Source organism: Lathyrus oleraceus, chromosome 1, assembly GCF_024323335.1.
Source record: "Lathyrus oleraceus cultivar Zhongwan6 chromosome 1, CAAS_Psat_ZW6_1.0, whole genome shotgun sequence".
Classification (NCBI taxonomy): domain Eukaryota; kingdom Viridiplantae; phylum Streptophyta; class Magnoliopsida; order Fabales; family Fabaceae; genus Lathyrus; species Lathyrus oleraceus.
The window spans coordinates 252,576,819-252,597,526 of record NC_066579.1 but is presented as its reverse complement, the minus strand read 5'-3'; the positions used below and the strand labels follow the sequence as shown (position 1 = coordinate 252,597,526).

The 20,708-nt window shown below is 34.0% G+C and overlaps 2 protein-coding genes across 6 annotated transcripts; one reads left to right on the top strand and one right to left on the bottom strand.

Annotated features, from left to right (window-relative positions):
* The first annotated feature begins 515 nt into the window (after positions 1-515).
* On the top strand, positions 516-3,923 carry LOC127115643 (exocyst complex component EXO84A). Its single transcript, XM_051047134.1, has 7 exons — positions 516-1,102; positions 1,178-1,275; positions 1,345-2,401; positions 2,491-2,994; positions 3,140-3,328; positions 3,408-3,544; positions 3,623-3,923. Exons 1-7 carry the CDS (start codon positions 926-928, stop codon positions 3,747-3,749), a joined length of 2,289 nt encoding a protein of 762 aa, XP_050903091.1. The 5' UTR covers positions 516-925; the 3' UTR covers positions 3,750-3,923.
* Positions 3,924-4,498: 575 nt separating this feature from the next.
* LOC127129743 (protein SHORTAGE IN CHIASMATA 1) lies at positions 4,499-15,873 on the bottom strand. Of its 5 annotated transcripts, none has more exons than XM_051058874.1 (9): positions 15,567-15,873; positions 15,364-15,435; positions 15,190-15,279; positions 14,738-14,809; positions 12,106-14,192; positions 10,181-10,376; positions 7,007-7,507; positions 5,110-6,714; positions 4,499-4,716 (listed from the first exon to the last, which is right to left on the bottom strand). In XM_051058874.1, the coding sequence occupies exons 1-9, from the start codon at positions 15,852-15,854 to the stop codon at positions 4,666-4,668; spliced, it is 4,962 nt and encodes a 1,653-aa protein (XP_050914831.1). In that variant the 5' UTR covers positions 15,855-15,873; the 3' UTR covers positions 4,499-4,665. The 5 variants fall into 5 exon arrangements, with proteins under 5 accessions (XP_050914831.1, XP_050914827.1, XP_050914837.1 ...); XM_051058870.1 differs by having other exon boundaries at positions 4,499-4,706; XM_051058889.1 differs by lacking the exons at positions 4,499-4,716; positions 5,110-6,714 and adding an exon at positions 8,007-9,249 and having other exon boundaries at positions 7,365-7,507.
* Between the last annotated feature and the right edge of the window lie 4,835 nt (positions 15,874-20,708).

Sequence of the window (20,708 nt, the reverse complement as noted above, 5' to 3'; positions counted from 1 at the left end):
TAAAAGTAAATTACGGAGTGTCGTTGGATGCACCTGAGACTTGGATCTCTTGTGCTTACTAGCAAGATGGTTCTCGTGTGTTGAGAAGATCTTAGAAGGATTATAGTTCATTCACGATGGTCAGTTAGAATCTATATGATCGACTTTGAACATATAATAATAATAATAATAATAATAATAATAATAAATTAGTAAAATATTATGATATATATATATATATATATATATATATATATATATATATATATATATATATATATATATATATAAAGTAAAAAATATTAAATGATAAGTGATGACGATAGAATTAATTCGATGATAGAATTGGAAAAAAAAACTAATGTTATATTAAAAATTGAAAAAAAATTATATTTTTTGAAATGATTATTGTACAAGTAAATTTTTATTTTATTTTATTATTAATCATAATAAAAAAATGTTTTCAAAATACATATATTAATAATAATAATAATAACAATCATCATCATCATCATCATATTTGCCCCTTTTTAGAATGAAGTTGTTTGACATACCATTTCGAAAACTTTCTACCAAAGATGATATAAACGCCCTCGGTGTTCGAGTCTAATAGATCCTAGATATTTTATTATGAATGAAATTATTGTTATCAATGAAAGCAAAAATGTCTTGAATCATTCTAAACTATGTTAGTTTTCTTTTTGCAATCACTAGATCCTAAATATTAGATCAGTCCTATATCTCAATGTTTTAGTCTTATATTTGTAAGCTATCACATCTGATATCAGATTTTGATGGATTCTTCTTCATCTTTATATTGTTCTTGCTTTCTAATTCAATCTAATTACATAGGGATTTCTTATTTGTAATGTTTTATTGCATGCACGCATGCGTATTAGTATAATATTGTAACACAGAAAAAGAGAGATAGAGAGTGAATTAAACAATGTCATTGGATCACACACCTTTCATAACTCCAAGAGGATCCGTTTCCACAAGCATTGGAAACTCTGCAGAACTTGATGCTAATCTCACACTCAGTGAGAAGCTTAAGGTTTTCAAAAGCTCTACTTTTGATCCCAATGCCTATGTTGCTTCCAAATCCCGCAGCATGAACGAGAAGGTATCGCCATTATTCCTGCAACATCATCGATCTAGATTGTCCGCAATCACAATACTGATGTCTTGTTAATTACAGGAGATTAGGCACTTGTGTGCTTATCTTGTTGACCTTAAGAAGGCTTCTGCGGAAGAAATGCGCAAAAGTGTTCTTGCTAATTACTCCGCCTTCATACGGTGAGCCAAACTCGATTATGATTTCTATCGCTATCTTGGAAACTAAGTCTCTGCGATATTTATGTGCAGGACTTCCAAAGAGATTTCAGATCTTGAAGGGGAGCTGCTATCCATGAGAAACCTTTTATCAAACCAAGCAGCATTGGTGCATGGTTTAGCAGAAGGGTGTCAACTCGGTTCCTTGGTGACCGGAAACGAAGATTCAGACATGGACGATATAATAAACGAGAAAACAGACATATCCAAGACAGAAAAATGGCTAATAGGATATCTTGAAACCCTTGATGTTCTACTAGCTGAGAAAAGAGTGAATGAATCAATGGCTGCTTTGGAAGAAGGAGAAAAAATGACAAAAGAAATTATACAAGGGAAAACTCTAAGTCCGAGTTTGTTTCACGCGCTTCAGAATGCCATCACTGAACACAGACAAAAGCTAGCTGATCAGCTGGCAGAAACAATCTGCCAACCATCAACTCGCGGAGCGGAGATTCGATCAACAGCGTTAGCGTTGAAAATACTCGGGGACGGTCCTCGTGCTCATACGTTACTACTTAAATCTCACAAAGAAAAGTTGAGCCGTAACATGCAAAGTCTCGAGTCCACAACTTATGGAGGAGTAAGTGCATACACTGCATCAATTTCACACCTTGTTTTTTCAACCATTTCACAAGCAGCATCGGATTCTTTGACAGTTTTTGCTGGAGAAGAACCTGCGTATACTTCTGAGCTAGTAACTTGGGCAGTAAGACAGGCCGAGCATTTTTCGCTCCTCCTTAAGAAACGGATTCTCGTCTCGATAGCTGCATCAGGAGGTCTTAGAATCGCATCTGAATGTGTTCATGTTTGTCTTAGTCACTGTCATCTTTTAGAGGCTAGTGGGATGGCACTTTCACCTGTGTTAGTTAAACATTTTAGACCATTTGTTGAACAAGCACTTCACACAAATTTGAAAAGAATTGAACAAAGTAGTGCTGCTTTAGCTGCTGCGGATGATTGGTTGCTCGCATACGCGCCAACAAGTAGGAATAATAATACTGGCCTACCTCCAGTTTCTTCTTATTCTAGTTTGAATTCAAACCAGCCAAAGCTTTCAATCAGTGCTCACAAATTCAACTCTATGGTTCAGGTGACTACTTAATTATATAAATCCGTCTATTTATTATTAGGATTTGAATTGGAAAATATCAAGTAACACTTTTTTTTGAGAATATGTAGGAAATTTTTGAAGATGTAGGGCCACTTGAAATCCTACAATTGGATGGCCTTGCATTAGAAGGACTTCACCAAGTTTTCAGCTTCTATGTCAATCTGTTAATAAACGCAATGCCGGGTTCGGCTGTGATTGAGAATCTAGAAGGCACTGGACCCAAAATTGTTAAGATTGCTGAGACAGAAACGCAACAGATAGCATTGCTAGCCAACGCAATATTGCTAGCTGACGAGCTGCTACCGCGCGCTGTTATCAAACTTTCAGTTATCACAAAAGGCGATGATGATTCTCAGAGAAGAGCGCCGGATAAACAAAGACTTCCAGAACAGCGTGAACTGAAGAAGAGATTTCAGCGCGAAGTTGATCGTTTGAGAGACAGTTTCTGCAGACAACATGCCCTTGAACTGATCTTCACTGAAGATGGAGAGCCGCTTTTGAATGCTCAAATTTATTTGAGCATGGAAGAGAAAGGGGAGATACCTGAATGGTTTCCTTCTCCAATTTTTCAGGTAAATAATCATAGGATGCTTCGTGCTTCCTTTGGCTATAGCTCTAGACTTCTATGTGTGTCAGACACCGGAGATGTCTTCAATATGAAGTCTCATTAATAGATAGAGTATAATAAGGTTGACCATTTCGAATATTATTGTTCAGGAGCTTTTTGTAAAGCTTACTGGAGTGGCAGGCATTGTATCAGATGTATTTGTGGGAAGGGAAAGGTTTGCAACTATTTTATTGATGAGACTTGCAGAAACAGTGATACTATGGCTTTCTGATGACCAAGCCTTTTGGGAAGAAATTGAAACAGGCCCAACTCCTTTGGGTCCTATCGGCCTTCAACAGGTAAATGATTTATTAAGCTTGAGTATTAAAAAGCTTTAGATGTTGATTTTAGAAACTTAAAGGTAAATAACTTGTGCAGCTTTATTTGGACATGCAATTTGTGATGATATTTTCATCACAAGGTCGTTACTTGTCTCGTCATCTGCATCAAGCTATTAAAAACATTATTGGTAGGGCTATTGATGCTGTTGCTGCTACAGGGATAGATCCCATGAGGTACATATATATCATGCAATTATCTATCTTTCTTTTTCTACTGCTTCATAGTACTAACCAAAGAGACTTGAATGGCAGTGTTTTGCCAGAGGATGAATGGTTTGTTGAAGTTTCAGAAATAGCTATAAAAATGATAACTGGGAAAGCTGTTTTTGACAATGTAGAGGAAGATGATTATAGTCCAACTGGATTTGCCCAAGCATAATCAATGTCGTCAATTCATTCTCAAGAAAGTGATTATAGTTTATCCACTTGGTCCTTCTTTGCATGTTGTAGAGACCAAAAGGGTATGAAGAGTTAATGTTATCATATATATACCACTTGATCTGTAACTACTTCTATATTACCTTTTATAATATAACCATGGCTGATTGATTTATTTGGATATGTCACATTATTTTTATCTTTTCCAAATTCCTGTCTCTTTTGTGATGAGTAAATTAAGAGAAACAAAAACAAAATATTCGATTGTGTGTTGTATCCAATGTGAGTGTGCACTTCATACACTGCGACATATTCTTGTGCGTTAAGCAAAAGTTTCACCTCATTCAAATTTTCTTGATCACTTGGTCCAAATTTGCTTGATCACTTCATACACTGCAACATATTCTTGTGCGTTAAGCAAAAGTTTCACCTCATTCAAATTTGCTTGATCACTTGGTCCAAATTTGCTTGATCAGTTCATACATTGTAACCTATTCTTGTACGTTAAGCAAAAGTTTCACCTCATTGAAATTTGCTTGATCACTTGGTCCAAATTTTGAAGGGTCGATGTCATATGAGATAAGTTATGTGGACATGGGTTTTCATTTATCAACAATTTGATCATTTTGGTGGAGAAATGTTGGATATATGACCAGTCCGGAAAGTAACTGTCAGTAACTGAATTGACAGTTTCACTTCCTTTTTTTGATAATTGAATTGGGAGTTTACTATAGAGGAAACTAAACTGAATATGTGAAACTTAAATCATGTGAGATGTATTTGTAGTTATATTTTTACCAAACTACATTTCAAAATGTTATTAAACCAAGTATCAATAATATAAATCTCCATTCTTCTCTCCAGTTATAGATTACTGTGCCTGATTTGGAATCTTTCTTTTATCACTCCAGACGAGCTTAGTTTGAGCTCCACTTGCACTCTTCCCAAATGTTAGTGCCTGCCATAGACTGAAAGTCAATGAATAATAGGACAGAAGGAAAGATGTTGTGTAATATAATGTCACTAAATCCCCCAAAATAAATATGCTCAATACCAAATCTCATGAGTTTGATTTCACTACAGAGTATTTTTTTTACTAATTCTTAAACTAGAGTATAAATCACATTTTATTATTATGTCGCTGTTTTATTAATTCTTAAAATATTTTCATAAATATTTGTATTGCAGTATATCAATGGGTGTATTATAGAACTGTTTTAACACTTTTCAAGCTTATTAAATCTTAATTGTCATGCATATAAATGGTTGCTTGGAACTCAAGTATAAACTAGGAATAGCAAATATCACTGCAATTAAATGGAAATTCACTTTAAGACCAATACATGGGATGTAAAACGTACCATTGTCGATCTCTTGTCATTAGGAGTCCATGAGGATATGGGAACGGGATATCTTCCTTTCTTGGCTGAGTTTGAAGATTGTCCGGATTGCTTCTGTCTTTTCTGTTCCTGGATATTTCCAGGTGTTTTACTAGGTTGGTACCTAAAGGAATCAAGTGTAGAGGGACTTCTCTTCTTAGAAGCTTTCGAAATATTCCCCTGATACCCAAAAAAAGAACTGGAATTCCCACACAATACTGATTTTTGACGCAATTTGCTCTTTTCTTTTACTTTATTAATAAATTCAGTTGTCCAAGGTGAATGCTTTAATGGAGTAGCTGACCTGCGGACACGTGAGAGTGGAGTTTCACTCAAATATGATACTCCCTCCTCGAAGGTTAATCCTCCTAAGTTTCTTACTGGAGTTGAATCAATGTTTCCATGGGGATTGAAATCAAGAGGAAATGTATCTTTTCCAAAATCTGGTTCTGCATGGTGATCAACTTCCCCTGTATCTTTCATTGATCTCCATATTGAGTTGGTTTCTGAGTGAATGCTGCTACCAAATGACAATTTCCTTAAAATTTTATTCTTTCTCAAATGATCTTTCTCTGTCTCATCTATCCGATTTGGGAAATACATGGATTCAGAAATGGAGAAGCTTTCATCTAATAGAGGACTATTAGTCAAGTCAACAACTTCACCTTTGATGCCCTCGTGCAGCTTCTCAAATTTACCAAGGTTGTGCCATTTCAAATTTTTCCCCATCAAATCATTATCCATTATTTCATTTTGAGCCAACCCTTTATTTTTCAAAGAAAAACTGGGCTGTTCTAGCTGCTCATATATTTGGGGAGCTTTGCAGTTCCATGATGATGGGGAGACTCTGGAGTGGTTTCTCATTGTTGTCGCAATGTTATTTTGCTTTTGGTAAAATGGATCACTCATGTGCAAACTAGCTTTTCCCGAGTCTCTAGATCTCCAAGCATCTTTTGACATACCAAGATCATAAGGATTTTGCAAGGTAGACGGACCAGGGACAGCCTCAACTACTTGGTTTAGTGTTTTGAATTGCAACAACTCATCAAAACATAGTTCATCACTCTGATCAATGACTACAGGGTTTGGTCTTTTTCTTTTATTGTCAAATTGATAAAACCGACACCTATCTGAGTCTGGACCAGAAGATACCGAAGAAGAGCAGTCTGTCATTATTGATTTGGAATCCTCCCTTTCCCCATATTTGCAGAAGATGCTCAATAGAGAAAGACTTTGTTCAGGAACATTATATTTTCCTAAAACGTGTACCCTTTGTTCGTGTGACCACGTGAGGAACTCATTGAGTGTGACCCCTAAAGTTAGTATAGACTGTGCTGTTAAAGGATTTATTCCAGGAAATTGTGTAAGAAAGGACTCTGCTAGAGTTACTGAATCAGGCATTTTAGAATACAGACCTCTTGTCTGAATGGCAGTACTCTTAATGCAGTTTATCATAATTTTATTGGTCAACTCTGGTGAGTAAGAGAAGAAGATCTGCAAATCCATTCCCAGGCTTGTGGCTGCTGCATAAAGTCCATCCGAGTATTCCATAACAGTTGAAAGAAAGTTAAATTCCCCTTCAAAGACCTGAAAGGAGAACGAAACATATTAAAGCCAGTTCAACGAACAGGTCGTCAATATAATATATTAAACAACCACCATTATATAGCAACAAAATCAGATTCAGTAAACTATGTTTATCAGTTCCATGGTAATAAAAGATTATATCTTCCATGTATATAATAATATAAAATTCAAAATGATGAAAATCCGTTATTCCCCTTCCAGATGGTGCTTATTTTAGAATGTTTTTACTCAGTGAGACATTAATCATTCAAATGGGGTTTAAGGAAAGTTCTAAAATGGAAAAACTGATTACCAGAAAGCATCCACAGAAGTAAAAACTAAGCAATGGCAGAACATCAGTTGCAATATTATCGATACATAAAGGCAAGCTTGAAGATGCCTCAGTCGCGGGAGTTGCTTTCTTCCAGAGGTTTGTACTATCATACCATGCCAAACAAACTGCTGAACTTAATATAATATCCACTGGTAAATCTAAATCACGTTCAGCAACTTGAATTCCTCTTTTCTCCAACGCAAGAATTACTTGGTAAGAGCTTCTTCTGGACACTATCATTTCCTTATCTACATTTTGAGTATTGACAATGATAATTGATCCAGTAAAAGACTCTAAGCTTTGATGGTTATTCTCAGTTTCCACAGCCGGAATTAGAGGCATAAAATTGTCTGTTTCAAGTGCAGCCTTTGAAGATTTTATATCATGGCGTTGTTCCGTAGGATAAAAGTTCAGTAGTCGCTCTAATTTTCGATTCACCATACTTTCCTTGTGATTGAAAATAAGAGGAGTCTCAGTTTCCTGGCAGACAACCATTGTTAGTTGCATGAGTGAGTTTTTAATATTCTTGCATAATTATTGGTAAAAAGTATAACCCAAGAGATAAGATTAACAATCAGTTGATGCAGTTAATTCAGTAATTCCAATTAAAAAGGTGACAATTTGACAAATGATAACATTTGATTTCCAGATCTGTATCATATTGATCCAGGGAATTGTTCCTAATAAAAGAGTCTATTTCCATTGATTATTTCTGATTTCTCTTTCCAATACCAGTTGAATCTATCATAAACCATATTACAGTGTTCCTGTACTTATTTACATCATAAAACAGGAGATACAATGTCATCTGACTATATTGCAAAGCATTATTTCTGAAAGTAGAAATTGTGCAACTAACATTTTTATAATCTTCTAAAAAAACAGATAAATACTCAGAAACTTATAGATAAGTGTTTTTGATATTCATTTGCACATCATATCATATATCTTTTCGAAGGGTTTCGTGTTTGACGTATACCTTTTCGAAGGGCAATCGGAAGATCGGACTCAGGTTGCAGGATCAGATCCGGTGATGGCGGAGGCGTCGGAGGAGAGTCTGCAATGACCTCATGGACAGGTATGACCTCAGGGACAGGGACGACAGGCGTTGGGTGACGACGCTGATATGTTTGAAGTGGTCGAGAAGTGGGTGGGTTAGGAGCCCTAGATTGATGGGGGATAATGGTAGATGGGACATTAATAACTGCTGGAAAAGGTGTGGGAGTACTTTCTTGAATGGGTTCTGGAGTTACGTGACTGGACTCGAAATATGGAACCGACTCGAAGAAGGTAACATCGGTCGATACTAGGTATCGTTGTAGAGTATGTGAATAACAACGGTAACCTTTTTGGGATCGATGATAACCAAGAAAGACACACTTTAGTGATTGAGCTGAGAGTTTATCAAGACCAGGAGAGAGATTGCGTACGAAACATGTGGACCCGAAGACTCGGGGAGGAATTGGGTGAAGTGGGAAATTGGGAAAAATGATTGAATGAGAGATTTTATTGTTAAGGACAGATGAGAGCATGCGATTTATAAGATAACATGCCGTTAGCACAACATCCCCCCAAAACCGAAGTGGAACATTACCATGGAGAAGTAGGGTCCGAGTGGTTTCTACAAGATGCCGATTTTTGCGTTCGGCTACCCCATGTTGTTTAGGTGTGTGAAGGCAAGATGTTTGATGGAGAATACCATTGCGTGACATGAAATTCTGAAATTGTTGAGATAAATATTCACGGGCATTGTCACTTCTTAAGGTACGGATAGACATGCCGAATTGAGTTCTTATTTCTTGATAGAATTGTTCAAAAATAGAAAATAATTCAGATCTATTCTTCATTAAGAATAACCACGTGCAACGTGAAAAATCACCAATAAAGGTGACAAAATACCTAGACTCAAGAGTAGAGACAGTACGCGAGGGACCCCAAACATCGGTGTGAACTAAAGCAAAAGGGGACGAAGCTCGTTTTTTGACTCGATTGGGAAACTGACCACGAGTGTGTTTCCCTAGCTGACACGACTCACAATGTAAATTAGATACTTTCGATAAATTTGGCACTAACTTATGTAGTTTGGAAACACTGGGATGACCTAACTGAGCATGGATAGTGAGTGGAGAATCTTTGGCTGAGCATGTCTGAGATGACACTGAGAGGTAATAAAGGCCTTGAGACTCACATCCGACACCAATCGTCCGTCCCGAACTCCGATCCTGCAGGGTAACATTATTATTAGTGAAGGTGACACTACAATCAAGAGAACGAGTTAAACGATTGACTGAAAGTAAATTAAATGGACAATTAGGTACATAGAGGACAGAAGTAACCGAGAGAGAAGGTAGAATTCAAACAGTATCAATCCCTTCGGATCGGGTTTGAGAACCATTGGCAGAAGTTATAGCAGGTAAGAAACCGGATGTAGAGAGGGAAGAGTAAAGATTTTTATTACCGGTAACATGATCAGACGCACCAGAATCAAGGATCCAAGATCCAAGAAAAGATGATTGAGAGAGACAAGCAGATGAATTACCAGTGTGTGCTACCGAAGCAGTAGAATCTAAATTCTGATAATTCTGATACCACCTGAGGAAATCATCGTAGTTTGGCGTAAAGTTATGAGGAGTAGCCATGAGTATCGGATCTGAAACAATTGGCCTATGGAGAGTGGAGCGGTGGAAAAGTTGTCGGGATCGGCTGTCGGACCTGCTGTCACGTGCGGAGGTTTCTGCCGATGAAAAGTGGGGAACAGCTAGATCGGAAGAGGCGCTTCTATTGGTAGGTTACCGGAGAATTTTGAAAAGTGAGAAGCAAACCGGAGTGATGATACAGTTTGTAAAAAAAAAATCTCACCGGAAGACAGTGGGTCGACCGGGTAAAGCACGGCGAAGAAAGAATTGTCTCTTAGCAGGCTCTAGATACCATGTTGAAATACAAGAGACTAAGAGACATTTGAATAAATCGTATGTCTTGAAAAGCACTACGGAGACTTTATTATATATAGAGAGATTATAACTAATTACATGATATAGTCGATGTGAAACTATTCGATATACAAATATTCTTAATATTATATTTACAAATATCAACGGTATATACAGTCTAGAATTTATAAGAATTAAACTATCTATAATCACACAGGATTACCGGCAACATTGGTGTTTCAACACCTTGACAGAGTGCTTTGAGAACGGCATGGTCATTCAATTCAACCGTCAAAAAATGAAGATTAAGCAATCCAACTGAATTTGATGGAAATTCAGATATTCTAGAAGAACCATTTGGACCACCATATTCCAAGATAATGCCAAACTTGTTGAATGGAAATAATGGAGAAACATGCCTTCAATTAACAAAGTAATTACTTAGTTTCATTGCAGAAGTATATGATATAAAACAGTCCACACAAAAATTATATTGCTGCATTAGAATTACAAAATAATGCCAAATTTGTTGAATGGAAACAATGGAGAAACATGACGTAAGTTAACAAAGCAATTAATTGGTTTAATAGCAGAAAGTATGACCTAAAGCGTTTCACCAAAAATTACTATGTGCTGCAAGATGTTCACAACTTACGATGTAATCAATTGAATTGAAAAAATAGAAAGGAAGTACGTGGCATTTTAAAATATTAGTAGCACCAAGTTCATATTTTTCGAACTGCAAGTTGCATGCACTTTTTGTATCTTTTTACCCGAGAGATTTTAAATCTTAAATTTAGTTCAAGTATGAGTCATATTTCAGATTCTTCATAATACGCTAATTGTGAAAAGATTTAAAACTTGAAAATATTAAACGAAAACCAGAACTTTTTAGGTTACATTAAACATTTTTCATTTATTATTCATTTACTAATGTCAATAGGACACTCAACAATAACAATCAAAGTTTCTTCTACTAGGAATGAGTCATATTTCAGATTCTTCATACTCCCTCGTTCCTTTATAAGTGTCACTTTTTTGAAAAAAAATTGTTTCTTTTTAATTGTCATTTGCAAAGTTCAAAGTAGTATTAATTGTAATTTTGTCAAAATTACCCCTAGATAATTATTAAAGAGAGAGAAAAAACAAAGTGAATGTAATAAATAATTAAGGGTATTATAGGTAAAAGAAGAATTATAGTTTGAAAAGTAACAATAATGATTCGTTTCCTTGATACATGTAAAAAGTTAAAAAATGACACTTAAAAAGGAACGGAGGGAGTAGTATGCTAATGTTTGAAAAGATTCAAAACTTGAAAATATTAAACGAAAACTAGAACTTTTTAGGTTACCGATGTATTAAATGATGGATTTTTCAATAAACATTTTTCATTTATTATTCATTAACTAATGTCAATAGGACACTCAACAACAACAATGAAAGTTTCTTCTACTAGGTATGGTTAACTGCATGGATCAAATAATGTCTGAGTATAATGTCATGGTCTTATTTAGAAATTTACTGTTTAACTCAAAATCTTAAATAATGGTATGAATTAAAGTTTGTGTTGATCTTTCTCTATTTCTAACAAATGAACTATAATCCATCAGTCTACCCTCCTAACTAGTGTTTCTCTGAGTCTCTAAATATGTCTACCTAATACAAGATTCTACCGACATTTTTCTACAATAGTAGTAACCCCTACGTTTTCTCTCATGATGCCATTTCTATTCTTATCTTGCTTGTATCAGGACATAGGTTATAAAACCTAAGAAGAAAGTATAACTTTAAGAATTTGTTGTTGACCAAGTCTAGAAGTACTATACATCAGATGCAAACTCAAGAAAAGTGCACTTCACTACTTAAATACCCTTACTGAAAAGGTATATCATTTGAGAAAGTTTGAATAAAGAATGCAAAAGATGTGGTATGAAAAATTTAAATTTCACTTATGCATGATAAATAAAATCACTGTTGTCAAATAATGGCTATAGCGTAGCGGAATTTGAACAAACTACTATTGTCATGCGAAATGCAATTTAGTACAAAACGGTGCTATAAGACTGCAGAATCGCTAAACTTGAACAAACTGCTAGTTTCAGAGATTGATTAACAATACTGAAAAAATATTCTGAAACAAATGCTTACTTGTATGAAACCAGCAAGCAGTCTGAACTCAGAAGTTCCATCATTTTAGTATTAGATTCCTCGGGCAGATTACGGTAAGAGTCATTTAGTTCACCAAATGATAACCTCAGGGAGAGAAGGAGATTTTTCAAAGACCACCAGAATACTTCTTCAGCCACAATTAAAGCTTTCAAACTATCCTGTTTGATGTTTCCCTGTAAAATTTCCTTAACAATTGTTAGCGATGAGTGTGCCATAGTAATATTGTTTTCCATCTTCCTGTTTTCATCTTTGATCAAAGATTGGAGGATGCCTAATCTTGATTTCAAGTAGCCCATGTTTTGACATAGTTTTTCTAGATACAAGCATGCTGGATTGAGACCATAGAAACATAAGTACCAAACTGCCTGTTTAATTGCACTTAACACAATAAACGCCATATTATTTCCATTTACATGGAATTCAATCAGTTTGTGCTTTTGAAGACTCAGCAATTCAAAACAATGAACATCTGATTTATGTGTCTTTGTCAGCTCTGTATCACTCTGCAAAATGGCCAGATAGCTTTTTCCAAAATATCTAGCAAGAGCCACAATATTATCAGACAGCTTAACTCTATGCAGAACAGTGCGCCATCCTTGTGATTGTATACCAGGTTTCAATGCAGTGGATGCATATTTTGGAATATTAACGTTAACATTGGTGGAGTCTACTGCAGAATAACAACTCTCCTTAACAGTTGCTTTTTGAGGGTTTAAGAAATAATCAAGGTTGCTGATTTCTGACATAGACTTAAATAATAATGAAACCCTCTCAACATTTCTTTCTGGTAATTGTTCTTGATGTCCTTGATTGAAAGACCCATTGTCTAATAATTTGCCTGCAGCAAATTCTACAGGCTGAGAAATGCTATCAGAAAGCAACTTTTGCAACTCCTCACTTTGATGAAGGTCACATTTACCTGTAGTATCACGAAGGTTGCTGATATCTGACATAGACTTCCTCTGTGCGTATTTTTCAAGTAATTGTTCTCGACATCCTTTATTGGAAGATCCATGTTCTAAAAGTGTGCTCACAGCAAATTCTACAGGCTGACTGTCAAGCTGAGAAATTCTATCACAAAGCAAATTCTGCAACTCTTTACTATTTTTATGGTCACACTCAACTATTGAATCACCAAAAAAAACTAGATCAAAGATCATTTTTCTATTGTCAAAAGATTTTTCTCTGAAATCATGGTTTTTCATATCTATCTTGGCCCATATGTTCTGATACCAATTAGATATATTGTAATTGCATTTATCTTCTTCCAGTAGATCCCAGTTTAAGTAAATTCCATCAGATGCAGATAGAGGTTGGGTCTTCATGTTTGAAAATAGTTCTCCAATGATATCATGTACATAAATCATCTTTATGTGGTCAGAGATTACAGGTACAGGCAATGATCTGAATGTGTCGTCTACTAGTGCCATTTCATTACTAACAACCAATTCATCAAAACTCTTAAAATTAAACTCTTTTTTGAACATCCAGACACTTGCTTCAAGATCATTCAATGCTTTTGTATCATAAAAAGCTTCAAAGGTATTATTAATCATATCTTCATCAAGGAACACAAACTCCTGGAAGGTAATTAGATTCACTAACAGATCACTATCAGCCTGCAATGTCCCATCCACATGTTCATTTTCCAACATATTTAAGAAATCTCTTTCAGGAAATAGATCTGATAAGATCAAACTCTTCTTTGATACACAGTCCTCTGAGAACAACTTCACCACGTCATACACTTTAGAATCCAACAGTTCCCTTCCCTCTGCTATGGACTGATATTGTTCATCAAAACTTTGAGGTCTGAGATTCTCAAAATATGATTCAACAATATCTCCCATAGATAACCTTGTGGGAATTCCCAAACGTTCTTCATCCACTTCCAAAATGAGAAATGTCTTTTTGTCAGAGTATGGTAGGTGCTGAACAGAAATATTACCTTCTAAAGCACATGCATTCTCCCCGTTTAGGTACTCAGAAATAACGTCTTCCATCCTTGATACTGAGTCCAGATCCTCGTAAGAGTACTGCATCAATGACTCAGACATAAACATTTCCTGCAAGGAAAACATAGAAACTTGTTCTCAATGAAATTTGGAGACAAGCACACATGAATAAAGAAGAATTGAGTCTTTGCCCATGTCCTATCTCTATATAACATATGTTCCTTTAAATCCACTCTGATGTCTGAAGAATTCAATCCTATTCCTGAATGATGCAAGAAGTAGGAAACTAAAACAAAGTATATTGAGCTCCTTCGTATTGCAAATTCAACAAACACGCCCACAATAAATAACCGACTATGAAAAATTAGTATGTATCGAGATGTATTATACCTAATGAGACTATCTGATCAAAGTTTACAAGAATGAAGTTGGTAAGAGTCCCACATCGGATAATATATGGCTTGAACATGTGTTTATAAGTGGGGGCAGTCTTCACTCTACCAACGGTTTTGTAGGGTTGAGTTAGACCCAACCACATGTCTTAACAGAGGCAATGTTATTACTCCAGTAAAAACTACACTTTATACAGTTCGGACTTAGAGGATGCAAGCCCAAAAATCTTCAGCAACAGTACAAGGTGTAATAAAAGTAGTTACCATGCTATTTTCAACCTCTGGAGTATGAGACAGCATTTCCATTCTCTCCTTCACTGTGAAGCATACATTTTCCTTTAAAATACAAATAAAAATGTAAGGATTGAATTAAGATACTAAACGTACAAGAAGTTAGCATCAATGTTGTTGAATAGGAGCGCTATAACATAGTAGAATTTGAACAAATTGTTATAGTTTCACAATACTTTATTGAATACAACTACAAAGTGTTGTCAAATAACAGCTATAGTGGCGCCATAGAACCCTAGCCCATAAGAGTTTAAATAAAACACTATTTCATGTGACGCGAATTCAAACACTAGTTCAATTAGCATACACTTTCCTTTAAAACTAAAAAATAAATAAAATGAATCAAGTTGAAGATTGAAAGAAAAAGAAATGGTATAAACAGAACAAGTTATTATTATAGCTACAATTAGAAACATGCATATCACCAAGAGTGTGTCCAGCTGCTCAGGTGTTTCAAATTGAAACGCTTCATAAGCGACTTCATTTTCATTACTACGAGCAACGGTTTTACTCTCCTGCGAACAATACGAAAATAAGCTCTAACAAAATCAATAAACTACATAAATAAAAATTTCAGAGTACAAGAAGCGTTAACATACTTTGGAAAATTCAATATCAGCATCGGTGACATGATCTTCGAAGATAAAATCTGCTTCTCTCAGCAGCGCATTCTAAACATCCAAAAGCAACGAGAACAGTGACGAACACGTAGAATCTCAATTTTCAGATTGAAATGAAATACTAACAGTGACGATATACACTAATTATCCATTGGAGAAACAAAGCGTAGAGTAAAACTAACATTGTTATTTGGATAATCGGAAACGGAGGAGGACGGATCTGGATTCGGAATCGCGATTTTGTGAGGGAGGACAGAGGAGAGGAAGAAGGAGAGTGCGGAGTGGATCGGGAAAGGATCGATGTAGAGGGAGACGTCGGGGAGAGGGGAGTAGAAGTTTAGGTGGTGGTCGACGGCGGAGGAAAGCGGCGTAGGGAGGCGAGGTACAGGGAGGTGGAGGAAAGGGATGGTTTCGTGGCGTTGGGATGGAGGGAGAGTGAAGTAGTCGTTGTTCAGATAGCGAGTTCGCATTTTCTTTTTAGATAGAACTAACGGAAACGGAAATCGAATTGAATTTGGCGCTTTAGTTTATTTATTTATAGCGTATTGTGCGGGTTAAGTGGTACATTCTGTCACCCTAACTTAATTTATTAATTTAATATTTTGTTTTAATTTTTTAATTTTTCAATTAAAAATATTATAAATTAGTTCTTTAATTTAACTTTTATTATTATCTCCATTTTTTATTATAAATCCGTTTGAAAAAATATTTTGTATCACATTATAAGTCGTTTTATAACATCAATGAATCATTACTCTTATTTTTCTTATTATACCCTTAAATATTTATTATTCTCTCTCATTTCAATGATGTTAATTTCTCTTTTCAATATCATTAATAAATGACAATTTTGTAAAACCCTTCATAATTTCGTTTTTTTTATATCATAACTAGTAAAGGACTTGTGCGTTCGCACGGGCCGCGCAAGTGCAATAATTTATTTTAAAAAAATTAAAATATAATATTTTTTTTTATATATATATATATATGATTGGATCAACGTACACAAATTTATTGCATAAGAGTTTTTTTTAATGTAATGGATGTTAAATGATCAATAAATGGGTTCAAAAAATTTTCACAAATAACTTTTTCCAGTTTGGGACATAATAAAGTAAAACATTATTAATTTATAGTAATATAATTTGCTTAATTTTTTTGTATACTATATTAAGGAAATAATCAAAAAATATAATACAAAAATATTTTTACAATTTATTGGTATATTGATATATAATAAACATTCCATTGTTAATGTTATGAATAAACATTCTATTTATCATTGAGATTTTGGACATAAGAAATAAAAATATATTTATTTAGTAATGGATAAAATTTTCCAATCTGTTACTAATTTGAGGTATAAAAGCGTAAATATTAACCTTCATAATAAATGATTATTTAATCAAAATACATCAACCATGTAAAAGAAATACGAGAACCTCGTTTGTTTTAAAATATAGTAATGAATACTACCAAATGTTGAAATTAATTGCAATTGATACAATAAGGTTTAATGCAACAAAAGATATTGAAACAAAAGGTTCACAATTTTAGTTAAAATTGTGAGAAATAAGTCCAGCAACAAAAATGATTTAACTTCGTACAATTCTTTGGTCCTTAAAAAACTGGGTTTATACAAAACCTGCCCGCAACCTTTTAGGAAGTGATGATTCATTACCCTGTAAAAAACAATTACATCCATATAAACAAATGTTAAAACATAATGTATATTTTATACAACTCATTCAATAAAATTCTAATAATAAACAACGAAATTTGTTGATATAATATAACTAATGAAAAACTTACGTTCTATAAGTTTTCAAAAACTTCTTTGAACACGGCGTTTGTTGTAGAATTCAATGGATGGTTATCCTTGTCATGGATTAATATCTTAAGCCCTTTTTTGCTTTTGATCCTTGTCATGGAAAGGAGAATATCCTCCAAGATGCTTCACTCGGAGAAACGTACCTACAAATAATATAATGAAAGGCAATGGATTTAAAATTAATAGAATGATTATTGTAGACAGAATATATAAATTTTATTATAACACATATAGTCAAAACAGTGTACATATAAAATTTTCTACACCATGCATGTAAAGAAAAATTGCACACTTTTAGTTGAAATAGATAAATTGCATGACATCATATTTCAAGTGATATATTAGAAACGTACCTACAATCAATATACTGTTTGATCTCATCAATATTCTACGGCTGGTTGGAAGTTCCATCATCATTCGGTACAATGGCATCGGTGATTCTGTCGTAACCTTTGTTGATGTACTTGAATAAGTACTTAATCGATGTACTTTGATTGCACCATTCCATGTTTATGTGAGCTTGGTACTTTGTCAACAACTTTGCATTGTATGGAACAACATTCCGGTTATCGACTTGAATTCCATTCTTAAGAACTGTATGTCCATTGTCCCTTCTTCTATATACCGGAAACCCATCTTGATCAACAATTGTTTCGGGCTGAAACTGTTTTGGAAAATATTTAGAACATTTTCCATCTTTCATGCACGGTGAAGATCGATTTGCAAATCCACACGGGCCATGAATCATGTGAGTTTTAACCAAATTATACAACTCTTCATTGGTATCTTGGTCAGGTATTTCAGCTGAAATAATGCGATCAATATCACTTGGAGTTGGATATTTGTTAGATGGATGGAGGAAAATTAAGATGTGAGCATGTGGTAATCCTCTCTTTTAAAACTCAATTGTATACATATCTATAAAAATAAATATATAAAATATATACAATAGTCAGCACACGAATGATAAATTTGAAAATAACAATACGATTAATTGAATATGGAATAAGTTACTCATATGCAAGAACTTCCCCCAATAGACTTTTCTTTGTGAGATCAGACAAAAGCTAATCAAATTTCATTTTAAAGACTCTTGAAATGATGTCAGGACGATCTGATGCTTTTAGATGAACAGAACCAAGCAAACGCTGAATTTCAGGCCAGTTGGGGTTACATGTGAATGTAATGAAAAGATCTGGAAATCCGACATAGCTGCATATTACCATTCCGTCAAAGTATAGTTGATCCATATATCTACGACTACCAACGTATGAAGAAGGTAGCACAACCCTCTTACCTGTGTTTGACCCGTGCGTTTCTCCATTTGAATTATATTCATTCAAATTGTGATACTTGCCAACCCTCAGTTTTGACTGATTCTTTCGAAGCCACCTAAGTCTTTCTGATTCCATCATTGTAAAACCATCTACCAAAAATTGTTGATAAAGTCTCCTTGATCGCAACAACGTTTGTGCTTCATTAGATCTTGATTGAATTCTAAAGGTCAACCACTCTCTTATTGTAAGTCGATTTCGCTTTGTTGCTTCTTCCCAAGAAATATCTTTATTACACATATCCACATGTTACGTAATTGCAATTACATAATGATTTTTTTAAAAAAAAAATATATGAATCCAAATAGAATATTGTACCTGAAATTAATTTAAAATTGTATTTTAGTAATCTTATAGGGGAATGAAATAAATTTGTTAGATTTCAAAAAAATTAATATTATATTATTCAAATTTGGTAATTTATTTTAGTAATCTTATAACGGTAATATTTTTTAGTAGTATAAATAGGTAATTTATTTTATCACATTTTTCACTCACATCTAGTCTAAATTTGACCAATTTATTTTATTTAATTTTAATTTTTTTGTGTACACATTTCGGCTCTATAGTATTCAACTTACATTTCGGCTCTATAGTATTCAATTTATTTTATTTAATTTCAAAAAGCAAACAATATAATTGTAATAGTAAAGATAAATTCGGCTCTATAGTATTCAACTTACATGTTTGATTTTGCAGAACTGACTTAAGGACATACATTTCGCATTATGAACAAACCTTTCTACTGGCGAATACTGAGAACCACCAGACCAATTAGAAAGAGATTTTAAAGATTGAGTAGGCTTCTCCTTCTGTTCATTAGTAGGCAACCTATAGAAATAAGATTGTTTTTTAAATTAAAAATTATGTATAATAATCTGAATATAAATAAATAAATAAAATCCATACTTAAACATAAAATCTTGAATTTCAGGGATGTCTTCATTTATCAACAATTTGGAATCACTCCATGCATTTGACACTGTAAATTGTATCATTAATATAAAAATTATTGAACGTATAATGAAAAATACAAATCAACTATGTATTTATAAAGTCTGATAGTGTAATACCTTGGCCATCTTTTACCATTGCATGAGTGAGCAGAATTACAATAGCTCCATTGTTTTTAGGATCATTGTAGTAAGCCAAAAATTTTGATCCATAGATTTCCCATAAATTGCAATTTATGCAATTACCCCTATTTTGCAATATAAATAAACAATATTATATGATGGGATTCAGTGATGCAAAACATATAAATTTATCAAACACATAAGTTATGAAAACAATGCGCATTACTTCAAATCTTTCAGCACAACAGAAACAACAACTTTCTTTCCCGGAGTGTTGGATTTGATATGGTTTATCTCACTAACAGCACCAATAATATCTACATTAAAGTAAGGTTCATTATTGAATGTGTTTGCAAATATATAAGTTATATAAGTTATAATAGAATTTAAATTACCTTCCAGTCTATCGGTTTTGCATTTGCCTTGAAGTATCTCACCAAAATCTTTAAAGAAATATCCTTTAGGTGAAATATTTTGAAGTTCGATTGCCTTCATTGTGGTACCACCAAGAAACACAATTTTTTTTTAATGATCACATACCTTCCACTGAAAATCATTGTTATAGACACTGTCATTGTTTATAATGCAGGTCATATTCTCCTTAATGACCTCTTTCCATTTCAGTAAATGGTCATGACGAATAAGGACTTGAATCCGATCACCCTAACAAAATGAAAATAATCTTCTTTTTATATGTTATACAAAAAAACATTTTGTTGTAATTACTAACTATCATACAAAAATCTATACTTAAAAAAAGAAAAGCAATTTACCAAGGGATCCATAACAATCATCTCCAAATGTTCAATACCCTTATTATTCACAACACTCCAAACATCCATTATTCGAACAGGAAGACGCCAAGTTTCTTTTGAGTCATTGATGTCTTTCACAGATTCAAAACCTGCCCGCAACCTTAAAAAACTACAATAATAACTAATTTGATTTCAGGATATTGATTTCATTTTGGAATGATAAGATTACAACAACAATAAAATAACGGTAATATTTTTTAGTAGTATAAATAGAGTTTAGTACGAATTTTACATAGATGTAATTTTGCAATAACACGCTGGCATATTT

Bases quoted from the DNA above. Each gene is read 5' to 3' on its own strand.
- LOC127115643 (XM_051047134.1), top strand. From the start codon at position 926: ATGTCATTGGATCACACACCTTTCATAACTCCAAGAGGATCCGTTTCC. The intron at 1,276-1,344 runs GTGAGCCAAACT...ATTTATGTGCAG, and splicing joins AATTACTCCGCCTTCATACG to GACTTCCAAAGAGATTTCAG. The intron at 2,402-2,490 runs GTGACTACTTAA...GAGAATATGTAG, and splicing joins AATTCAACTCTATGGTTCAG to GAAATTTTTGAAGATGTAGG.
- LOC127129743 (XM_051058870.1), bottom strand. From the start codon at position 15,854: ATGCGAACTCGCTATCTGAACAACGACTACTTCACTCTCCCTCCATCC. The intron at 14,193-14,737 runs GTAACTACTTTT...TTTTCCTTGCAG, and splicing joins CAGAGGTTGAAAATAGCATG to GAAATGTTTATGTCTGAGTC. The intron at 10,377-12,105 runs GTAAGCATTTGT...TGTTAATTGAAG, and splicing joins TGCTTGCTGGTTTCATACAA to GCATGTTTCTCCATTATTTC.